Source organism: Panthera tigris, chromosome F2 (assembly GCF_018350195.1).
Source record: "Panthera tigris isolate Pti1 chromosome F2, P.tigris_Pti1_mat1.1, whole genome shotgun sequence".
In the NCBI taxonomy this organism is placed as follows: domain Eukaryota; kingdom Metazoa; phylum Chordata; class Mammalia; order Carnivora; family Felidae; genus Panthera; species Panthera tigris.
In genome coordinates, this window is record NC_056676.1 from 39,488,327 (window position 1) to 39,513,414 (window position 25,088).

Below are 25,088 nucleotides of genomic sequence, written 5' to 3' on the forward strand. Positions count from 1 at the left end.
AACTGTGGAAAACTCATTACAAAAGCAAGGATCTATAGTCTTTCCTATGGAATCCTATAGTAAACTCCAGTAACTATCTCAGTAGACAATTGATCAGCATTTTAATAGCTGCAAAATGAATAAAATAAAAAAAATGGCATCATCACAGGCAAAAAAAAAAAAATTTAAATGTTAATCAAATTGTTTCAAAACTTATAAAACCAGCAACATAATAAAATACAGATAACAAATTAAAAAAATATATAGGTCCAGTGGATTATCATTGGTATAGTACAACTTTATATTTAGCCAGTCATACAAAATGATGTCATGTATTCTTTTAAAGAAAAAATAATAATGTATTATATATAAAAGTAAAAATTGCAGAAAGTAATTTCTCAAAATTATTTAGGGATATTTGAGCTAAGCAGAGGAAACTAGTAAATTAATTCCCCCCAAAAAATCCATGTAAACTTATTTTATAAAGGCAACTCAAACCAATACTTTTTAAGTACTTTGACAGAACAGCTTGACATTAATCATATATTGCAGAAGACACCCCCCCCCCATCATTTAACATCACATTTAGTACTAAGAAACAAGTACTATGCTTTGGGTTGCTAGAAAGATAAACAAACAAGTTGCTCATAAGATATAAATTAATTTCTCAGGAAATCATATTAACAGCTTAGGTATGGAGAGAAAAGTAGTTGAGTAGAAGATATAAAGCATATCAATCTTATTTTGCACCTAGCCAAAACAAACAAACAAATTTTTTTTTTCTTTCTTCCCTTTTTATTTAAAGTAGCTTCTATGTGTAATGTTCCCTGGGGGATACAGAGATAGAATCAAAGGAAACCATCAAAAAATATCACAGGCAAGATAAAACACAAACTTTCAGAAAAGTTAAATAACAGTATATTTCAGTAAGTTTCCAAGTGAGTTAAAGACACTCATTTCAAGAGAAATAAAACACTTAAGACTAATATGAACAGAGTAGATTAAACAAAAGGTATACAGAATTTAATTACCTTAGAATTAGGGAGATTTTTTTATTGATTACTATAATCAATATAAGTACCTTCTATCATTAGAGGTGATCATCAGGGATGCAAAAAGTATGTATGTATATATACTTAAAACAAGGAAGAAAGAAAGTGGTATGTGTTATCAGCCAAGTAAAATGTTTGAAGGACTTCCAGTTTTGAAAATAGGGTAGACAAAGCTGAGGTGGACGCTTCTCTTACATAAACACATAGAAACAGTAGTAAAAAGCCCATCGTGTAAAGCTACAGATGTTGAAGGTATACATATTTACATACACACATATACATATATTTATGATAATAAAAGTAAAAATGGAAATGTTCAAATGGAAGACAAAGGTAAAACTCAAAGCAAAACAGGCAGTTCTACTAGCTGATATCCTTTAATAGCCTTGGGTGGGGAGGTAGGGGGTGATGTATAGTGCCTGGTTTTAGATGTCAGGAGGATTGGATATTGGCTTTTAAGTCATAGGCATGTACAGTACTACTGAAAGAAAAGAGCTGAAACTGAAATACATGGATAAAGTTGAGGTCCTCAAAAGATTAACCAAACCATACAAAAAAGACAGAAAAATAACCTGTACTTATTTGGGGAAATAGCAAGGATCATTTCTGTCTCCTTTAAGTTCTGGGTGTGGAGAAAAGATGTGTCACCTGTGAGAAATACAAATCCTAACCCTATCAGTCCCAAAAAAGAAGGTGTGAGGTCCAAATTGCAGGAATCTTAGGCCAAAAAATAAGTCTAGAATAACTGTCCCAAATTTATAAAGTCCCTACTGTCAGTAGCTAAATTAAACACTATTCTGTGAGAATATTTCACAATTCAGACTGCTGGAACTCTCACAGAGGAAGAAAACAGAAACAAAAGCAAATGACCCTCTACCGAAGATGAATACACAACACACACACACATACACACACACACACACATACACACACAAGAGGGCAGGGAAGACATAAAGCATAAAATGGTTGAAAAAAATGAAAGAAAAAGAAAATAGCATGAGGTACAATAAACCAATATAATAAATGGGAAAGTTGGTACCATAAGAAGGAATAGTGGAAGAATCTTAAAGAATATGTAAAATTGGTGTTTAAAATAATAAAAGAGAAAAGGCAAAGAAATGGAACAAAAAAGAATGAGTGTTTAAATGATCAAATGGATCTTTTATACATGATAAAAAGGTCGCTGAAATTATATACCCATGGATGCAAGTTAGACATAGTAGTAAATAAATGATTGAGAAAGAAAAATAATTTGTAAGCCCTAATCAAAGGTAAGATAAATCTGAGAAATGACAAACCCAAAATAGGATAGAAATTTAAAGAGAGAGAAAATATAACAGTGATTTTTAAGAGATATGGATATTGTAAATGAACACTCAATTTGTATATAATAATAACTCTCGAAGGAGACATTAAAGAGAAGAGGGGAAAGCCATTACTCAAAAGACAAAAAAAATCAGAGACTGAAATCTTTCTAGGACTTAAGAAAGACAAAAATCCTTAGGATGAAGCAGCACACCAAATCCTAAGTCTTTTTTTTCTTTTTACCAAATAAAAGTAAGTATTTGCATTAAATTAGAGCTAAAAAACATTTAAGATAAAAAGAAAAATCTTAAACACAGGAATGAAAACTATACCTAAAATTAGACTATTGTAACACTTCTCATCAGAAATACCAGAAACAGAAAATGAATAAAACAATATTGTTTAAAGTTCTGAGCAGATACAAATATCATCCTAAAATTACATACCCAGCTAAACTATAATTCAAGTATGAGTACAATGTAGCAATACTGCCTTATAAACAGAGACTGAGAAATTTTTGTCACTAATAGATATTTGCATGAAGGCAAAAGTAACTTCACCAGAAGGCAGATGTGAAATACAAAAAGTAACAACAGCCAACATAAAGTTAGATCTAAGTAATTATTGGTAATTAAAACTAAAAGTAATAGCTGTAATAATTGAGTTTGTGCTGTTAAAAATGAGAGAAATAAAGTAATACACACAATAACATGAACAAGAGGAAGGAGTAATCATATAGAGTTAAAAATCTTTACATAGTTTTGGATAAATAAAGACATTAATAGACTTTAGTTTTCATTAAGTCAAATATATCACAAATATAATCTGAGGAAGTCAAGAAGAGGAAGAAGAAGATGAAGAAGATGAAGACAAAGAGAAAGGAGAAAGAGAAGGGAAGGAAGGAAGGAAGAAGAGAGACAGAGAGAAATGAAATGTAAATCTTTCAAAATTTGAACAATGAAAAAAAGTCCAAATTTTTTCAGGAAAGCTGTTAGGGTAGAGACCATCAAAGAAAAACCACAAGTAAAATTATGAAATAAAATTCTGCAAGTAGATCTAGATTTTTCATTCATAGTAAATGGTATAGAATTAAATTTGCTTGTTCAAAAACAAAGATTCTTAGGCTATATCAAAAACATAAAACAATGTTAAAGTTGAGACAAAAGTAAAGCAGTAGGAAAAAAATACCAGAATACTAAGCAAAAGAAAGGCATTTACCAATATTAATGTGAGACAAAAGACTCTAAGAAAAACATTAAATGCATGTTTATAAATAAAAAGGCCATTATTTAATAAAAAAAGAGAAATTACTAGAAATATATACAAATTTAGAAATGCTATGCAATAAAAACAGCCTCAAAATATACAAAGCAAAAACCAATAGAATTACAGACAATTAAGATCTCCATAGTCTTAGTGAAGATATTTTAATTCTCCTTCCTCACAGAAAGACAGCTCATTCATTTGAACACCACAATTAACTTAGGCAGTAGTGCATCCTAATGTTAGAGAATACCTCTTCCTTTCAAGCACAGACAGAATGTTTATGAAATTGACCACATATTATGCAACAGAGAAAAGCTTAATATCAGAAACTGATATCACCCTGAAAGTCTTTGAACAAAAAATAAGTTTAAGAATCAATTAAAAATACATAAATGTATAAATATATATGAAATACATAAGTATATGAAATATATATGAGCTCAGAAAGCTCTAAATAATGTAATGATACCAATAATGCAATGAAAAAATCTAATTCATTAAATGAATACATTATTTTAAAAAGCTTAAAAAACAAATAGCAAAGCATTCAACTCAAATAATTACAAAAGAAAGAGAAGACGAATAGCAATGAAGGAAATTATAAACAGTAAAATTATGGACAAAGGAATAATAGAATCTATAGTAATAAAAGTTAATTCTTTAAAACATAAAAAAATTCAACATCACAGTTAATATTCATAAAAAGATAAAGTTAAATAACATCAATTAAAAATAGAAACTAAGATATTTAAAAAAATTTTTTTTTAATTTTTTACTGTTTATTTTATTTTTGAGACAGAGAGAGACACAGCATGAGCGGGGGAAGGACAGAGAGAGAGAGATGCAGAACCTGAAGCAGGGTCCAGGCTCTGAGCTGTCAGCACAGGGCCCGATGTGGGGCTCTAACCCACAGTGAGATCATGACCTGAGCCAAAGTCAGACGTTCAACTGACTGCGCCACCCAGGACCCCGATACTTAAAAAATATTTTTAAAAATGTATGCCCAACTATTTATGAATATATTTGAAATTCTTTTATTCAACTTTATCACTGAATGTAAGCTATCCAGAGTGGTTCAAAACTATAGATCTATTAATAGATCTATTTTATCTATTGATTAAAAAAAGAAGAGAGAAAGTAGCTAGAAATCTATTCAAATAAAAAGCCTCAGACAGGGATTTTGGTAGGGTGTTGTATAAACAATCTAGAAGGTTTTATTTCTAAATTTGTATAACCTATCCCAGAGGATATAAGAAGTATATTTCTCCAATTCATTATAGAAATCTTGTATGACTTTCAACCTAAAACTAAACAAAGATGGTAAGAGAATGGAGAGACATATGCCAATTACATTCATAAAAAAGGATGTTTAGAAAAATCATAAATTACTAGTAAACTGAAATCAATTGTGTATTTTTAAAAATAAAAACAAATTAAGCAATGTAAAGATAGTTTAGAAACATCTATTCATATAATTTAGCAAAATATCAAATAATATTCCTCTAATAGAAAAAAATCTTCAATAAAATTCATTACTTTCATACATTCATACTTCATTACTTTAAAAAAGGAAAAAAAAATCTCTTAGTAAACTAAGAACAAAGGAGAATTTCCTTAGTTCAATGGCAAGTATGTACCAAAAACCTAGAACTAACATCACACATAATGGCAAAATGAAAACGAAGTATTTTCTTCAAAGTCAGGAATAGAATAAGAATATCTCTATTTCCACTTGCATATTTTCTAGTCACAATAGCAAAAAATTGAAGTACATGTCACTTCTGTTTAACTCAAAAAATCCAATAACTTTATAAAGAAAATGATGAAAATTTATTGAATATATCGACTATACGTTATTTAAAAGGATAAAATTGATATGAATTTCATGTATAAAGACATAAATTCTTCCCAAAATAATATATAAATCAATATAATTCCAATTTGGCCATCAGTGGCCTTTTTCATGACTATGTAAAGTTAATTTTAAAATTCACCTAAGAGGATAAAGAACAAAAAATAATTGAGACAAGTTTGAGGAGAGGCCTTGTTCTACCATTTGCCAAGACTTATTATAAAGCTGTAGCATTAAACAAGTAAAGTATTTCCAAAACAACAAGCAAGTTTAATAATGGAAAAATTATTATCTAGAAGATTATTATCAGTATAAAGAACTCAATACAATAAGATAAAAATAACTCAATAGTATTTCATTCAACTTTATCACAAAATTCATTCAAGAAACTATATGTGTGTATATATATATATATATATATATATATATGTATGTATATATATATATATATATATATATATATATATACATACAGATGAAAGGCAGGCAGGCAGGCAGGCAGGAAGGAAGGAAGGAAGGAAGGAAGGAAAGGGCAATTAAAAGTCCACTCACCAAAAAAAGGAAGAAAGAAAGAAAGAAAGAAAGAAAGAAAGAAAGAAAGAAAGAAAGAAATGAAGGAAGGAAGGAAAAGAAAGGAAGAGAGGAAATAGGAGCAGCAAAATATCCACAAAGAGAGAAATCAAAAGATCAATAAGTACAAGAAACGATTAACCTCAGCAAGTAACACAATGAAAACTAAAAAGAATGAATACAATTTCATGTGCGTGAGATTGGCAAACATTTTAAGTCTCCTGGTAACAAAAAGATATGGAGAAATAGACAACACTTTACTTTGCTTATAGGCCTATAAAATGGTACAGCAACTTTGGAGAGCAATTTAGCAGTTAAAAATGCACATATCCTATTACACAGAATAAAATTTCTGGTATTTGCCCAAAAGGAGAGAAGAAGAAAACTGGAGTAATATTTTGAGGAAACAATGGCTAACAATTTTCTAGAACATATTAAAGAAATGAATCTATAATATCATATGCCAATAAGAAAATAGAGATTTACAAGTAAATTAGTTGTATTTTTACAATTTACCTAGCACATAAATATTATTTTGCCTGATATACTTAATAACATATATTTAGAAAATATCTTAATTATGTTAATGTGGGGTTTTTTTGTTTATTTATTTTTGAGAGAGACAGAGACAGAGTGTGTGGGGGAGGGGCAGAGAGGGGGAGGTGAGAGAATCCCAAGCAGGCTCCACACTGCCAGCACAGCATGGACCCCGATTTGGGGCTCAAACTCACGAAACTGCGAGATCATAACCTGAGCCAAAACCAAGAGTTGGATGCTTAACCAACTGAGCCACCCAGGCACACCTGTTAAAGCGATTTTTAAAATTCTCTTCCAATTTTGAAATAACTTATCTCTAGAATAATGCATGTGACATTAGGCAATCTTACTACCTAATTTTACAATATTATATCTGAAGAAATGATAACACCTAAACTATTTCCCCTTTTAGTCAGCAATATTTCAGAATATTCAGTTTTTATTAGGTTTATTGCCTTGAAAGCAAGAAGTTTATTTCATCTCAGTTCACTACACATTTCAAGATCATGCTACAGTAATTAAAACCCTGTCCATTTAATGTGAAGATTCAGTGTCTGTAAGGTGTTTCCAGTCACAATGCCAGTCCATTTGATTCTTCCCTGAGCAAAGAATATTTAAAGAAAGCTTTTATCAAAGCCATTAATCACTATCATTTAGTACATAATTCAAAAGATAAAACTTTTAGCAGAAGATAAATATTAAGCAGTGATACTAAAACCATCACTCAAACAGCAGCACTGGTATCGCCAAACACCATTACTGAGTGACCATACAAAAATTATATAAATGAGATTTAGTAATAAGAGAACACTGAAAGTACATAATGCCGCTACTCTTTGCGAACGTTCATTAACTGGTAATTAAATTAGCTTACTGATAACTTTAATATTTACAAAATTTAATGTTAAAAAAACTACTATAATACTCATTTGATTTGTTATTGATACTTGTTTTCTTACCACCAATACTGAAATATTGGATAATTTTAGCTGCTTGATTCCCTCCTCACATTTTTGATAGGATGTGGGAAACATTTGCATAGCACTCCATTTAAGGGGGGACAGTGCCAGTGATAGATTTATCATCATTAGTATGAGCTCAGGCTTATGGTACTTTCTAACTCTGATACAGAAAATTAGAAAATCCTTCCTTGAGAAAATCCTTGAATGAGTCAATCTTTTTTTTTTTTTTCAATTACTTAATCTTAACTAATTGGTTTATATTAATTAACTAGTCAATATCTCTTCTATTTCATTTCTTTGTCTTTACAAAAAAACTTATATATATTATAATATCCTGTACTATATGTTTGAGAATCTGAAGACTGCAGAGCATTATCCTTAAAAAGAGTGAACAAAAGTATACCCTCACTACTTGTGTTTGATTATGATTACTGTATTTCCAAAGTACACACAGGATAACTCATATCCATGCACCAGTCTGGTTTACAAACCAGTCTAACACTTCTCATGGATCTCCCAAGAACCTGGTGAGACAGTTGGGTCTTGTGTAGCTTATACTTTCAAGAGAAAGAAACACAGGAAAGAGAACTTTGTGTGGGAATATAATACACACCGCAGCACCCTCTGAACAATTTAGTGTAAGAACAGGCTGAGGCCTCACAATTATATTACTGTATCTCATTCTTCCTTGGCTCTAATAAATATGAGTAGAATTAAATAAAACAAAAGATATGCCATGTTTATAAAACAGAAGACTTTGAATTTTTAACGTCTATTTTCCAAAATTGATCATTAGATAAAATTCAATTTCAGTAAAAGCCTTAGAAGGCCTTTTTTTTTTTTTTTTAGTAGAAAAAATTCATCTATGGTGATAGAAATCAAAACAGTAGTTGCATATGGAAGTGGATAGAGAATGACTGGAAGCAGATCTGAAGAAATACCTGAGAAAATGGAAATGTTTTTATTAAAATTGGCATTTCTAGTTACATGAGTATATACACTTGTCAAAATTCTAAGAATTGTATATTTAAGAGTTTGTGAATTGATCCACTATATAGTTACTCTTTATGTGGTTAGCACATCCCATTTGATCAGACTTCAATCTGATAAGTTAGTCTTTCTTTTTAAACACATAAATAACATAACAACCCACACGATTTATTAACATCCTAAAAGTGAAGAATTAATGTAGTTAGAAATACTGTTTTTTAATTTGCTTTTATCTATCAGTTAAATGAGTTAGATCATTTCACAGGGCTCTTTTTAAAAAACAAATTTAATGTTTATTTATTTTTTAAAGACAGAGAGAGAGACAGAGAGACTGACCACAAGCCAGAGAGGGACAGAGAGAGAGGGAGACAGAATCCAAAGTAGGCTCCAGGCTCTGAGTTGTCAGCACAGTGCCCGACATGGGGCTCAAACCCACAAACCGTGAGATCATGACCTGAGCCAAAGTCAGATGCTTAACCAACTGAGCCACCCAGGCGCCCCTCACAAGACTCTTTTGATTTCAGTTTTTATTGTAATAGTGGTTTGTTTCGTTATTATTTTTGTCTATTTAGACTTCCTCTTTCATGAGTTGCCTCTTCATGTTTTGTACCCATTTTACTACTGGTTTCCAAAGTACTTTATTTATTTATAGTAGGGCTTTATTTTTCTACATATAAATTCTTCATTGGTTATATATATTCTAAATATTCTTTTCATTTTGCATCTCTTTTGTTTTATAGAAATATCTTTATGGAGTACACCTTATATATCACATTTATGAAATAGGTATTTGCTCTTTTGGTATGAATAATTTCAAATTATTTTCTGACTTCTCTTTGAACTTCTCTGTTTATCCTTCAGTTATTTAGAAGAGGTTTTCATTAATTATTACTTTTTTTATTTCCAAAGAAGTGGGAATGGGTGGGAATGAGTAGGAACATGTAAAAAGAAAAAGTGCAAGATGGGAATTTGTTTCTAAATTATTTCTAATTTACTACACTTTGTTCACAGTTCTAGTTGTAGGATACTGATTCTTGAAAATTGAGTGGACTTTGTGACTTCATATGTAGGTAATTTTTTATAAATACTTCATGTAATCTTGAAAAGATTGGGTAGAAAATCTTGCACTTAGAGCACAGTCTAAAACAGATAAGCTTTCTGTTATTATTTTTAAGTTGATGAGTGGACTTTTCTTTAGTCCACCATTTTATTAAGGTAAAATTTTAAAGAAGAATTTCAAGCTTATCAAATTACTGCCATTCAGTCAACAAAATTAAAAATTTTCAGATGGATAAAAATAAATGATTTAATAGATGATAATGTTAAAAATAAATACTGGGGCGCCTGGGTGGCTCAGTTGGTAAAGTGTCTGACTTCGGCTCAGGTCATGATCTCGCAGCCTGTGGGTTCGAGCCCCACGTCCGGCGCTGTGCTGACAGTTCAGAGCCTGGAGCCTGCTTCAGATTCTGTGTGTGTCTCTCTCTGTCCCTCCCGTGCTCATGCTCTGTCTCTCTCTGTCTCTCAATAATAAATAAACAATAAAAAAAATTAAAAAAATTTACTATATAAGAGCATCCACCCTTAAGAATAATAATACAATGTACTTTTGCTTTTATTAAATTAATAAAAATTATAAGAGCTTAGAAAAATCACAAGTACACAAAGTGTATTTCTTCATTGGTAAGCAGGACTGCACTTATTTTTCACTCTTTAAAAACTATATGGTCCTTCATTATTCATATTCTGTGTATCATATGTATTAGGGAAAAGTTATTTTCTTAATATCACACATAATTGATTTTTTCTTTATCTTAATTCACAGGAATGTATCAAAGGGAATTCAGTGCTTACCAATTTGCTTTCTGTACTGATCAACAGGAAGTTTTACAGTGGAGGCATCTTTTCTACCCATCTTTGATCTCCAAAATGCCTGCTGCAAAGAAAGAAGATAATTATGATGAAGTCCTAAAAAATCAAAAGGACTATCTACAAACTTCAGGAATAATTTATTCCATAAAACTCAGTTTTAAAGCAATGGGTAAAAATGTCTTTGACTTATTCCCTTTAGATATCAATAAAGAACACAAAAATCTTCCAAATAAATTATCGAGGATACAATTGCTGGTAATTAAATTTCCCAATTATTTGTTCTCGGTAACATTCATTTTTATCAAGTACTATCAATACTCAATTAAACCAAACTATTAGAGAGTATTATCTGTAAATGTGAAAGTCATGTACTGTTCATTCAGATAGGTGGGGGTTGTAGGCATGCTATTGGCAGAATGTTTCTTTCCAATTATCTACCATGTTACAAAATAAAAACTAATATTTGAATCTCAGACACTTTACATTTTGTTTTAAAAAGCATGACACAGTTAACAAAAGTGCCTAAATTTGAGTTCTAGATTTACTAATATTCTTATGCTTACTACATTATATGCACTGTTTTATTTAATCCACAACACAACATTCAAACCTTATTATTTTTATTGGATTTAAATATGTGGCAGATATATGTAGAATTTAAGAAACAAAACAGATGAGCAAAGAGGGGGTGACAAGAAAGAGAGGCTTTTAACTATAGAGAACAAAGCGATGGTTACTAGAAGGCGGGTGAGTGGGAGGATGGGCAGAATAGGTGATTGCGATTAAAGAGTGCACTTGTGATGAGCACCGGGTGTTGTATCAAAGTGCGAAAATCACTAACATGCAGATCTGAAACTAATATTACCCTGCGAACTAGATTTAAATGAAAACTTTAAAAAATATGTATGTGGCACAGATTACAACCTACTCACAAAAATCCAAATTCTCCTTTGTCTTCCTGGCACAGAGTTAAACTATATTTCCTAGCCTCACTTCAAATATATAATTGAGTAATTGCCAACAGAATATGAATGGAAGTACTATGTGTCACTCCCAAACCCGAAGATTAAAAATCTCCTTTGTCGACAGCTGCATTATCTTTCCCCTTCCAATTGGCTGGAATGTAAATTATCCCCCAATAAACCTAAGGGTACATATTAAGAACATAGTACCTTGGTCAGCCTGTGGTAGAAGAGGATACTCTCTCTGACTTGTTTACCATCATAATACTCTACTGAAAGAGGAATGAAATTCTATTGTGATGGAGAATTTATATATGTTGGTGAAGTCTATTTATTACAGACTTAATTGTTCCCTGAATGATGCCTGGAAATTGCTCCTCGCTGTTTCTAATAAGGAACTACAAAATAAAGATGCGGTCAGACAAGAACTGGTCAATTCATAAGCAAAAATATAAAATGATAACGAGCTTGGTAATTTGGGGAATAACAATGTTGAAAATGCCAACTTCTTCTAAAAGCCAAATAGCAAGAAATAAAAGTGAGAAGGGCTTTGAAGAATAAAGGCCCATTAAGACTTCTCAGTTAGGGGCACCTGTGTGGCTCAGTCGGTTGAGCTTCCGACATCGGCTCAGGTCATGATCTCGCAGTTTGTGGGTTCGAGCCCCACGTTGGGCTCTGTGCTGACAGCTCAGAGCCTGGAGCCTGCTTCGGATTCTGTGTCTCCTTCTCTCTCTGCCCCTCCCCCACTTGTGCTCTGTCTCTCTCTGTCTCTCAAAAATAAATAAATGTAAAAAAAAAAAAAAAAAAGACTTCTCAGTCAAAAAACAAGACAGAAAGAGAGAGAGCGAGCCGATTGGGATGTTCCCCTCTCACCTGAACCTATTGTTTCAGATCACAGAGGCAGCCAGTATTTGGGTAGAAACAGAGAAGTGCAGGGGTTCTGTAACATAGAAAATAAGCAGATGTCTGGAAAAGAAATTGCAGTGTCACATGGAATTAACTAGAAATGGTAAGAAGGTTACTAAAATCTGAGGGAATTACATTTACAACGAAACCAACTTTGTCTAAAAAAGGTATGTGAATGAAAATCAATTCTTGGACTTCTAAACTTAAACCAACAGATTGCAGCCCCCAAGGAAGGAAATTCTAGATTTGTAACATCCTCCTCATATGTGACCTGGAAGGAGAACCATCCAGAAGGGAGAGCCATAGAAAAAATGGGCAAGGGAACTTCTCTAAAAGGACCATAATTAGGATCCAAGCAAGAAATTTCTGTCGGGACAATGGACCTTCTCAGTGGCCTCATGCACCCTTGTGTACAGCAGGTTTCATGGTCATGCTGGGTCAGTGATTGCTGTGTTTCTCACCCTTCCCTTCCCTTTCTAAATGGGAGTGACTATAGGAGATATGAAGCAGTTATCCTCTGCTTTGCCATTAGGAAAATTTCATAGTCAGTAAACTTCAAGGAACCACCTTCCAACCTAAGAGGGAGAACTGTGCACTGGCTTGATCCTTGACTCTGTGCGGATACAGTAAGTGGGAAGCTTTAAGATCAACCTACTAAAGAGGCAGGAAAGAGGATGTGCATGGCTATTTCACGACCAGAAAGGTGGACTATAGGAAAGATTGCTGGCTGCTTACTAAAATATATGTATACCTTTGTTTTTGCTTTGTTTTTGTTTTTGATTTTTCCCCTGAGCTCACTTGACAATTTTCCTTTTGCTGCTAGCTATGGGCATGTGACTGAGTTTCAGCCAACAAAAAAAATAGATAAATTAGAGTTTTCTACTTCTAGAACTAACCTATAAAATTTTTCCATGTGTTTTCATTCATCTGGCTGAAATGGAGACGGCCCCCAGGGTGCTACTGGAAATAATCTGATGAAGATGACAGAGCCTATGACATCCTGGATCCTGAATGACTGCATGAAGGAAAGCTACTCAAGTAACTTATTTTCTACTTTCACACTGCTGTGACAACAGGAATCACTGCAGCATTTGAGCCTCTATACGTTTTATATTTGTTTGTTACGGTAGGTAGTATCATCCTAACTAAAACAAGTATGTATAGATGTCTTCACATAAATTATTAAACTGTAATTTTCCTAAAGAGCATTATTACGGTTCTCAAATGCCAAATGCCTTTGAAATCTTTTCATATCAAACTGTATTGTTTATTTATATTTATGGTCACACTGAACAATCGTAACAGTGGTCCATAACACAGTAAAAGGCATCCCCAAATTAATAATTACCACTTATGTGTAAAAACATAAATTCAGTTAAAAAATATTTTTCTATCCATAATAATCTTTATATTTAATATTATGGTAATATTTAGGAATGTGCAAGGTAAGACAAAAAGTCAAATAAATAAAATCTTCATTCTCATACACCATGTGGTTTAACTTTAAAATTTCAGAACTAAAACCAAGACATCACCTAATCCTATATTCTCACTTGTGATTATTCAGAACTTTAATACAAGCATCATAAAAAATATCAATAGATATATTATAATTTATTCATATAGCAACCATTTGCATAGTATTTTGCATTTATTAATTGCAAGGAGGAGTCAAGTTATTTTAATCTTGATTATGTGGGGCTAGATAAATATCACTCCATTTTAGGAGAGAAGTTAGTTTAAATAAATACATACACGAAGCATTATTACCCCTTCAATTTAGTTTTGTCTGTTGCCTTCATGGAATAGCTTAAATTTTAAAAAGCAAATTACTAAGCCTAGCTACCCAAATGGTCACTCACTATGCTTCCCTTAATTCCTTCCTGGTCATTTAAACCAACATCCTAACAGAGATAACACTTTAGAGGCCAGTATTTTATTCATTCCTTACCTGTAGTAAATAAAAAAAGTAAGGGATCCATAAAAAAAATCTACCCACCAAAGTAAATTAGATTTTACTTTTTTTAAATTGTACTTTAAATAAACAAAGCGATACCAAAATATTTTTGGTGATACCCTATATTTTTATAAAGGCTTATACTCTGTGAATAGATACATTTTACATTTATATAACCTATGAATATAAAAACTTTAAAAGAATTTCAACCTAAGAGATACAATAGAGAGGAGCTAGTTTAATTTTTGTTCCTAATTTTTGTTCCTAATTATTTTAGTGACTGATAATCCTTAACCAAAATTTCAAAAATTAAACCTTTATTCTTTGAAATTATTCCATTCTTTATGTATTCTATTCTATTCTTCAAGCAAAATAAAATTTTACCAAATGTTGAAACAAACAAAAAAGGCCTAGAGAACACACACACGCACAAATGCCCTACATTTATTAGCTGTGACAAACACAAGAAGGTAGAAAAATATTTTCTTTTCTAATAAACACATTGAGGCTATTCTAAATGATGTAAAGAGATACCCATTCATGTGTATGGTGCAAACTGTCAATGCCTCAGACATCTAGAACCTCTAAAACGTTCTGACTTTTCTTTGTTCTTCAAAGCCTTGCAGCAATCATCATTCATTTCTATTGCTTTGATGGTTAGATAGCAAACTCCCAAGAAATCCAGGGAGACATGAGCACACAGAGCTGCAATTTCTAATAAGACAGCTATTTGCATACAAGATCAGCCACAATTTAAAATGTGTTGTGATAGATGCGGAAAGGGAATAACAGATTTATATTAGCATGTACAATACCGAGATTGTTTTCACAATTTAATTCCTTGGAGATTACATCTCATCACCTTCTTTTATAAAGAACACCACATTCCCTGAGGAACTAACTTGCTCTGAGACCCAGCTAAACTAAAATATGGATTAATAAGATAATATTTATTATTTATGAATTTTGCTGTAGGAATGATTTCAGATTAAATCATCAGAGAAGTTTTTAACATTCTTGAAACTTGATAACACATACTTAAGAAAGAAAAATGCTAATTTTATTTAATACCTAAATTGCATATTAAAATATTTCATAATTAATTTGTATTTAATTAAAACTTTACACTCTTCAGGACTTCTCAGATTAAAGAGAGTGTTTTTGTTTTTCATATCCTTTCTTAACCTGAATTTTACACAGCAATTTGCCACACGTATTTTTAAGTACAATATGTGACCTTTAAAAACAAACAAAGGTAGTGCAATATTCTATCGCATTCCAACAAAGTTATTTTATTGTTCATTTATACCTTTTTTATGAAATCCAGAAAGAACAAGTAAAGAAATAAGGAACCTGAAACCTTCACATATGTCTCTGCTTCCAGAAAGAGCATTCATTCCAGACTGTGACATTTAAATACAGATCAAAACACAGGTTATTAAAAAAATTCAACCCATGACCACAGAAAAAATAATAATCTCAGTTTTTAAGGCTAAAAGACCCTTACTTAAAAAAAAAATCTTACTTAAGTATGACACTATAAAGAGTCATAAAAGATGTTTAGTTATGGCTGAGTCAGAATTGGGAACCAATCATGAAAATACAATCTTATGCCAGATGTTGGGATGAACAAAGTAGTAAATAAAGAATGCATTTGTCCCTCATCTGGTGCATTCATTATTTCCAGAGTGATGTTTTAAAAATTCAAAGCTGATTACATAAGTAACATATAAGTTATCCAAATAATAACCCATTTCCCATATAAAGCAAAAACATTTAAAAATCATCAATAACCCAAGTTGTCATGTGTTCCTTACCCATGTTCTGGTGCACTATCAAACTCAGCTTTTAGTTCCATGATTTTGACAAGCTCATTCACATTTTCATGAATTTACCCATGCTCTGAAATGTACTTTAAATGTTACTTCCATATTCCCCCACTTGTGGAATCTATGTTTTATTATTTCAAGCAAGGGCACGTAATTCAGATCTCTAGAGAGAATTATCCACGCTTAAAGACATGAAAAAAAAATAGGTCATTTGGGAGACTATCAAAATGTGACACAGCATCCAAGCAGACAATGTATACTTTGACCTACTGTAATACTGAGATAATTTATTATAAGCAGGAATAAATTCCTACTATGTAAAACTAAAGAACTAATCAGTGGTCTTCCTAATGTTTTCAGAGATCCAAGTGACCACATCTTCCCTTTGCCAAATTAATTTCCTTTATAGCTGCAGAAAGAATATGTCAAAACTTGAACTGTGCAAAGGTGATTTCTAAAATCCTGATCACCTGCCAACACTGACATAAAAATTTGTAAGTAACTGTAAGATAGTTGGCAGTGTAACCCCAAAAGTCATATTCCAGGAAAGGAATCTTAGTCATTGGGACCCACCCTTCAGCCATATGATGGAACTAAAATGAATACAGTATAAATAATACTGCTGGAACAGTTGCATATCCTTGTAAGGAAACAAAACAAAAATTGGACCCCTATCTCATATCACATACACAAATAAATTGAGGATAGATTACAGACCTAAACAAAAGAGCTAAAGCAATAAAGCTACTAGGGGGGGGAAAGAGATTATTATTACAACCTTGGACAAGGGAATATTTCTTAGAACACAATATATGGGGCACCTGGGTGGCTTAGTCGGTTAAGCATCCGACTCTTGATTTCAGCTCAGGTCATGATCTCATGGATTGTGAGTTTGAGCCCCACGTGAGGCTCTGTGCTGACAGTATGGAGCCTGCTTGGGATTCTCCCTCTCCCTCTGTCTCCCCCACTTGTGCTTGCAACCTCTCTCTCTCTGAAAAATAAACTTGCAAAAAAATTTTAAAAAAGAACACAAACAGAATAGATCATAAAGGCAAAAAAGAAAAAAAAAAAAAGAGGATGTAAACTAGCTTTTGCTCATCAAAAGATACCAGGAAAAAATAAATGTGAATTATAGATACTCAGAAAATCTATATCTGAAAACAGACCTTGCTTCCAGAATGTGTAAAGAACTATTCAGTAATATATGTCATACAACACAATACAAAAATGGGCAAAAGACTTGAACAGAAACTTCACCAAAGAAGATATATGGATGACAAATAAGCACATGAAAAGCTCTCAACACCATCAGTGATCAGCAAAATGCAAATTAAAATATTACGATACCCACTTTGCTATACAAAATATTGGGAGGCTGTGGAGCCACCAAAATTCTTGTACACTGCTGATGGGAGTGTAAATTGACAACCACTTTGGAAAAAGGGCAATTTCTTACAAAGTTAACTACCAGCAATTCCATCCCTAGGTGTTTACCTAAGAGAGATAAATACATACGCCCACAAAAAAGCTTTGTACAAGGATGTTCATAGTATTTTTACTCATATAGCCAAAAACTGGAAATAGCCCCCATGTTGATCAACAGATAAACTGATAAACTGTGGCTTATTTATGCAGAGAAAGAAAGAAAGAAAGAAAGAAAGAAAGAAAGAAAGAAAGAAAGAAAGAAAGAAAGAAAGAAAGAAAGAAAGAAAGAAACTATTTACATAGTAATGCATATTACTTGGTCAAAAATAAATACTGATAAGACGCAACAATGGAGATAAATCTCAAAATTACTATGCTGAGTGAAAGAAGCAATGGCTCCTTTAGACCTAAATTAAAGGAGTATTCATCAGTTTTACACACCCTGGTAACATCATTTAACAATGATGACCCCTGCTTCTTCCCTGAAACACTCATTGAAACACTTACTTCTCATGGGCTAAGGAATATGTAAGAGGTGAGAAAGTAGACATAGAAAGTATAGACAAATCTACTATAAAATAAGGAAAAATGGGGCACCTGAGTGGCTCGGTTGGTTGAGTCTCAGACTTCAGCTCAGGTCATGATTTCACAGTTCGTGAGTTAGAGCCCTGCATCAGGTTTGTGCTGACAGCTTGGAGCCTGGAGCCTGCTTCAGATTCGGTGTCTCCTTCTCTCTCTGCCCCTCCCCCTCTGTCTCTCTCTCTCTCTCTCTCTCTCTCTCTCTCTCTCTCAAAAATAAAAATAAACATTAAAAAAATTTACAAAAAAATAAAATAAGGGAAAGGAAGGGGATACATAGGACACTATGCAGAGAGGAAGGGAGAGGATAAGGAAGATTTATATATATACACATATATATGATATATATATATCATATATATGTATATATATCATATATATGTGTATATATATCATATATATATATATATGATATATATACACACACACACACTTTGTTTTGTTTTACTCTTGAGGGCTTGCTTGTCTGTTTCTGAATGCAGAGGGAAATTTGAGTCAGTCTAAATAATAAGTAGAAGGAGCCAGTGGAGGGAGGTGGTGAAGAGACAGGAAAAAAAATAAAAAATGATTGTGCTTTTCAAGTAGGCAGGATGGGATAGGACTCAGTGCACACTTGAACTGATAATCACAGCAAACGACCTGTTTCATGTTAACAGGAAAGAGGGAAGGGGGGCAGGTGAGAATACCTCTTGTGAAGTTTGGCAGAGTCTGAATTAGAGGAAGCTCCACCAGGCAGCTCCACATTCACACTATGAAGTAAGAGGTACACTGTCTCCTAGGAGTGAAATGGAAGGTAGGGACTTTGGAGATTTGAGAGCACAGAGGCTGGAATTGATGCTGGGGAAAAACAGAAAGGGCTGTCCAGGGAAAACAGAATTAATGAGAAACATTAAGAGACTGAATTAATTTGGTAACCATGAATCCTTGGTCGCATTAAACTACGTGATTGAAAATAGCATGTTTTTTGCTGAGTGCTCAGCTGCTCGCTGCTGGTTTGGGGAAGGGATAGACAGCTGGATGAAGCAAAGTTTAGGTTTTCCCAGAGAGGCATGACAGAAGGGCAGTGGGGCAGAAAAGTCTAGGATACTATAAAAAGTGGGTAAAGTGATGTGCCATGGTGTCTAAAGCTAGAGAAGGAAGTGAAGACAGCAGGGGGATGTAGAGTTAAGCAGAAAGCGGACCGATTTTTGGACTTAAAAGATTTGGACGAGGTCAAATAATCAAAGTTTTGAGAATAAAAGAGCTTGAGTTTCTTTGACTAGAGAACTAAAGTTTATTAATAGAGAGTATGAGGTGATTGGTGTTATTACTGAAATGAAGCAGGTTATGATCCAGGCTGACTAAAGTAATAGGAAAACCATATGGCAGACAAGTTAAGGAAATGAGAGGCCAGGATAGTACATTACACATGTGGATAGTGAAGGCACCCGGGATGGTGGAAGGATTTGGGCTAAGGTGGAAAGACCCTAAGTCAGGATGACAGAGGAGTGACCTGGGTGGCCACAGTTAACAGGAATAAAGAGACGTCAAGGGTAGGTACTACAGTCAAAGGGAATGAACTACAGAGGAGTTGGTTTTTTTGTTTCATTTATCTTGTTTATTTTTATATACGTGGAAAAGTAAATGAACTAGAAGTGGCAATAAGAAAATAAAAAGATAACCACCAGACTTTTGATCCCCAGGTGTGTGGAGAGTTAAAGAAAGAAGAGTCTCCACTTAAGAAGGCTTTGGGGAAATGGTATCAGGTTTCAATTAACGTCAAGAGGTAAAAGTAATAATTGATGTAGTGCTTGAAGATGGACAGGGTTCAAGGATATAAAGTATAACAGAGAGAAGGAAGAGAATAACGAGAGATTGGTCCATTAAAAATAATAAAAATAAGCCTCAGAATAATACGGTCATAAGTATTCAGGGGAGACAAACGGCCAATGTGTCCTCTTGGACAGCAAATAAAGGTAACAGGAATGTGTAATGTCTTGAAGAAGGTTATCTCTAAACTGCATTGAGTACTCAGGCCTCTCAGGAGTGAGCTGTGGCCTGGGTAAAATGAAGAAATCCCAGTCCCTCTGGCTGGAATTGAGCATCTCAGAAGAAAGACTCGGGTCTCTAGAGTCTAGTAGGCATACCAGCTCACCAGGAGCAAGCAAAGGCTGTAGGTCAGCATTTGTCAAAATGTTGTCCATCCATCACCAACATCAAAGTTGTCTGGGATGCTCATTAAAATGCAGATTCCTGAGCCCCATCATAGTCTTACTGAATGAAAATCTCAAAGTCTCAGGTCCATGAATCTCCAGGTTTTTTGTGTGTTTATTTGTTTTTGCTCTTGGTTTTTTTGTTTTTTGTTGTTTTTTTTTTTTTTTTTTTTTTTTTTGGCCATTAATGTTTTGAGAATCACTACTTTTATTTTTTATGAGCTCACAGGTAATTCTGTTGACTGGCATTTGAGAAATGCTGCTGGAAGTCGATGGAAGGCCTCAGCAGGGACTGTGAGATCTCTCAGCCTCTTTGGTGGAGGCTGAATAAGGCAGTATGACTAAACTGTGGAAGTGTTTACAAATCCAAATCGGCTGAAACTTCAGACTTCTAAATTCAAAAAGAAACCATAAAAGGGTTTTGTGCAGTGAGGTAACCAAATCAGACACTTTTTAATATGATTAGACAGACTGGAAGGTTTGAAGATAATTAATAAGCTTAAAAAAAAATCTAGTTACATTCCAAAGGCAATCTAATAAGAGAGCAACACAGCGAGCAGAAAGGAAGAGACGTTTGGGGGTTGACTTTTCAGAATTTGGGAACAGCACAAAGGGGGTATAAGGCAGAGGACAAGCTGAAGAAAACTGTGCTTTTAAACTTTAGTGATGATTAAAATACAAAGTCTCAAGCCTCATTCTTCAGAGATACCTAGTCAGTACTGTTGGGGAGGGACCAAGGAAGCTGCATTTTTAACAAGTACCAACTTCTGCCAAAGTTTTCAATCTTAGGATCATACTTGGCAAAATACTGGCTTAGAGACATGGTATGTCACTAAAAGAAATAGGTAATACAAGGAGGTAATAGGGAGAAATAGACATGGGGTAGGTGGTGAGGGTAGGGGAGTGTTATAAATACACATTATAAAATGTTTGTAATTGCTATAAGAAAACAATGCTCCTGTTTTTCCTGAAACCTCATTGAATTGGTTGATCTAAACATAATTGTATCACAAATTCCCTGGTCTCCATCAAAAAATATCCACAAATATTTTACTTACTTTTATTTTAATGTCTTCTTAATGCACAGATTGTTGTGGCATCTGGACACATGACATACTTCAAAACAACACATTAAATTTATACTGCCCAGAATAGACAAAAAGCTGTCTTGTATGTACCATCAACAATGCTCATCACTGGGGGAGGGGGTGCTACAGTAGCTGGGTCCCATGGAATTATTATTTATTTTAGTTCTGAATTTTGCACGAGTATTAGAGGAATGAACACTTCAAATCAGAGGAGAGAATTTCTATCAAGTAAGTGACCATGTTCCTAAGTAGAAAAATGATCATTACTATTTACAGGGTTTAAATTCAACAAAATGGGAAATGCACTTCAGTCAATTTCTTGTATTACATTTGTAAAAGGAGATGGGTTAGTTAAACAAGGACTGGCCAATAAGGTAACTTTTAATAGTCAACATGGGAATGCAAGCTGGTGCAGCCATTCTAGAAAACAGTATGGAGGTTCCTCAAAAAACTAAAAATAGAATTACCCTACGCCCCAGCAGTTTCGCTACTAGGCATTTATCCACGGGATACAGGTGTGCTGTTTCGAAGGGACACATGCACCCCCATGTTTATAGCAGCACTATCAACAATAGCCAAAGTATGGAAAGAGCCCAAATGTCCATTGATGGATGAATGGATAAAGAAGATGTGGTGTATATATATATATATATATATATATATATATATATATATACACACAATGTAGTATTCCTTGGCAATGAAGAAGAATGAAATCTTGCCATTTGCATCTACATGGATGGAACTAGAGGGTATTATGCTAAGTGAAATTAGTCAGTCAGAGAAAGACAAAAATCATATGACTTCACTCATATGAGGACTTTGAGAAACAAAACAGATGAACATAAGGGAAGGGAAACAAAAATAATATAAAAACAGGGAGGGGGACAAAACAGAAGAGACTCATAAATATGGAGAACAAACTGAGGGTTACTGGAGGGGTTGTGGGAGGGGACATGGGCTAAATGGGTAAGGGGCACTAAGGAATCTACTCCTGAAATCATTGTTGCAATATATGATAACTAATTTGGATGTGAATTTTAAAAAATAAAAAAATTAAATTAAAAAAATTTTTAAAAATAGTCAACAAAAAGTCATTAGTGACATAAAGTACACTATCTTTCAAATAAAGGTTTTTTTATGTCAACTGTACTTTCAAAAAGTTTCTAAGGTTATAATAAACATGGTATCAAATAAGCAAAACTGCAGACCCTGTTTTTACTATTACAAAGTGCTGATACAAGGAGGCACACATCCAACCATATTAGAAAAGCAAAGACATCTACAATTTTAGTATAAAACCAGTAGGCAGGGGCGCCTGGGTGTCTCAATCCGTTAAGCATCAGACTCTGGATTTCAGCTCAGGTCATGATGTCACAGTCTTGAGACTGAGCCCCAAGTTGGGCTCTGGGCTCTGAGCTCTGAGCATGGACTCTAAGATATTCTCTCTCTCTCTCTCTCTCTCTCTCACACACACACACACACACACACACACACACACACACACAGCCCTTCCCCCACTCTCTCTCCAAAAACAAAACAAGACAAAAAAAAAACCCAAAAAACAGTAAGGCAGGCAACTCATACTACTTAACGATAAAAGCTTAATGAGTCAAGAGGAAAGAGAAGAAACAAGTATATGTTTGGCTTCAGGGATTCTGAGGTAGAGAAAAGGCACTTTCATGTCTACCTTGACCACTAACCAATACACTTTCAGACTTTTTTCTGACGAGACAACACGTAATTGAAAATAGGATTATAGATCTAAAGGTCACGAGATTTGATATTTTCAATACTTACAATCCCTTTAAACTGGGTTATTTTTAGAGAATTATATGAAACCCAAGATTTTCTCAATTATTATATGGATAAAAAATTTTTTATTCTTTCCAGTGGGTACCAAACATTGGTGGCCAAAGGAAGAAGGATAACAATAAGCCTTAGTTGCAAACATCTCAGACAGCATCTAGTCTTCTCTCTGTAATTCCTAAGTAAACAGATAAATATATATATATAGATATATATATATATATCTATATATATATGTTTTACCATAATTTCTCAATACAAACTCCCTTTTCTTGGTTTTCAAGTAATATTAGTGAATTCTTATGATTCAGAGCTTTCAATCAGTTACCCAAGACAAGGTTTACAGGCAAAAAGTACATTTTTTTTTAATATTTAGCCCAAATGTTTAAACACATTTGACTGGGAACTTCCAAATAATATATCTGTGCTCAGCATGGATGAAATGTTCTGATACACTGTAAATCTATCAAAATCACAAAAACCAAGTTTGGCTTATTCAAAGCTAAAGTTATAATGTTTCTTAGTTTATATGTATTTTACATTGAAGCAAACATGAACCAAGTTCTCCAACTATGGTAGTTTTAGGACCACATAGTAACAATTTTGGGAAGTCTACTGAAAAGCTTTTTGAGTCTCTACCTGTGCCTTGTCAGTTTCTTAGAGAGGACTTGAATATGTAATGTTTCCAATGTTACTTGACCCACTTTTCAAATTTTGCATGTTATTTTGTAAAGCCTCCATTTCATGTTAAGTTTGGTGGAATACAGGGATTATTGGAAAGCTGATTTAGAAGGATTATAAGGAAAGTGAATAAGCATCTGGTTAATGAATAAAAGATGTGAAGAACTGGCTAAAACATATACTTATCAGCTCCCCAGCTTCATATATGAAAGGAATATTCTGCCAACAGAGACCTAGAATAGGATGACTATATAATTTTACCATCCAAGCCAGAACATTTTGAAAGTGAAAGGGAACTCTTTGTCACCAGACAAGTATAAACCAGGACTGTCCTGGGCCAACTTTTGCCCCAGTATACTCTTGTCCCAACTATAAAGTACACAGGTACAATTCACAAGACACTGAACCTCGACTAGTTTTGTCATTCATAAGGTGTTGCAATAGAAGGAAGGAATGGCAAATCATCTTATGGAATACTTACATTTCACGAAACAAATTATTATTTTAGACAATACTTGCAGATAGGGCAATACCACAATATCAGATTGTGCTCTGGGACAAACTGTCCTTATTTATGAAATCTCTCTGCTACATGTAGAACTACTGAATACTTGGTCTTGAAACTAAGCTGTTGGTTTCCAAGCTAGTGCTGTCCAATTCTCCCTTTCCTCTCTTAATTTCTTCTTGACCATCTTCATATGCACCCTTCCCCAGTCTGTCTCACGTGCTCTCCTTGGGTACCTCAATCCTGTGAATATATGGATCAGGGACCTATTTCCTTAGCTCTGGATTCTTCAATCACACGTACAGCATCATTCTAACTGGACATGACCAATCTGAACTTCTCTTTTCTCCCAATGACTGCCTTGTTTTACCCAGGTCCTGTCCCCATTTATTTTCTGGCAAAACTTACAAGAATATCACAGAAGTGATACTGTTTTCCTCTCATTATATGTTTTCCTCAACTGGTGGTGTTAACTTTCATCACTTGATTAAGGCAATAATCCACTGACTTCTCCAATGTGAATTTAGTTTTTTCCTCTTTGTAAATAGTGTTTGGTTAGGGGGGTACTTTGAACTGTATAAATATCCTGTTCATCCTCAAATTTTCAACTACTAGTTTAGCATTTATTGATGTTTTGTGCTGAATTACTTATACAGTTGTCAAATGATAATTTTCTAATTTCATCATTCCTTATACTTTAACTAGTATTCTATGGTATAAAAAAGTGGTTTTTTTTTTCTCATTTATTTATTCATTTTTGTGTTTATAGCAGT

The 25,088-nt window shown here is 33.5% G+C and overlaps 1 protein-coding gene across 5 annotated transcripts in view; it reads right to left on the reverse strand.

Moving 5' to 3' along the window:
- Positions 1 to 25,088, reverse strand: part of TRIQK (triple QxxK/R motif containing) — an 83,244-nt gene that overhangs the window by 28,265 nt on the left and 29,891 nt on the right. For 3 of the 5 annotated variants that reach the window (XM_015537751.2, XM_007082782.3, XM_042972722.1), the window contains one exon: positions 10,365 to 10,443. In XM_015537751.2, the coding sequence (XP_015393237.1) occupies positions 10,365 to 10,425 (61 nt within the window). In that variant the 5' untranslated portion in view covers positions 10,426 to 10,443. Of the gene's footprint in view, positions 1 to 10,364; positions 10,447 to 25,088 lie in introns of all 5 variants that reach the window. The other 2 variants (XM_007082783.3, XM_042972720.1) reach the window with 1 other exon arrangement.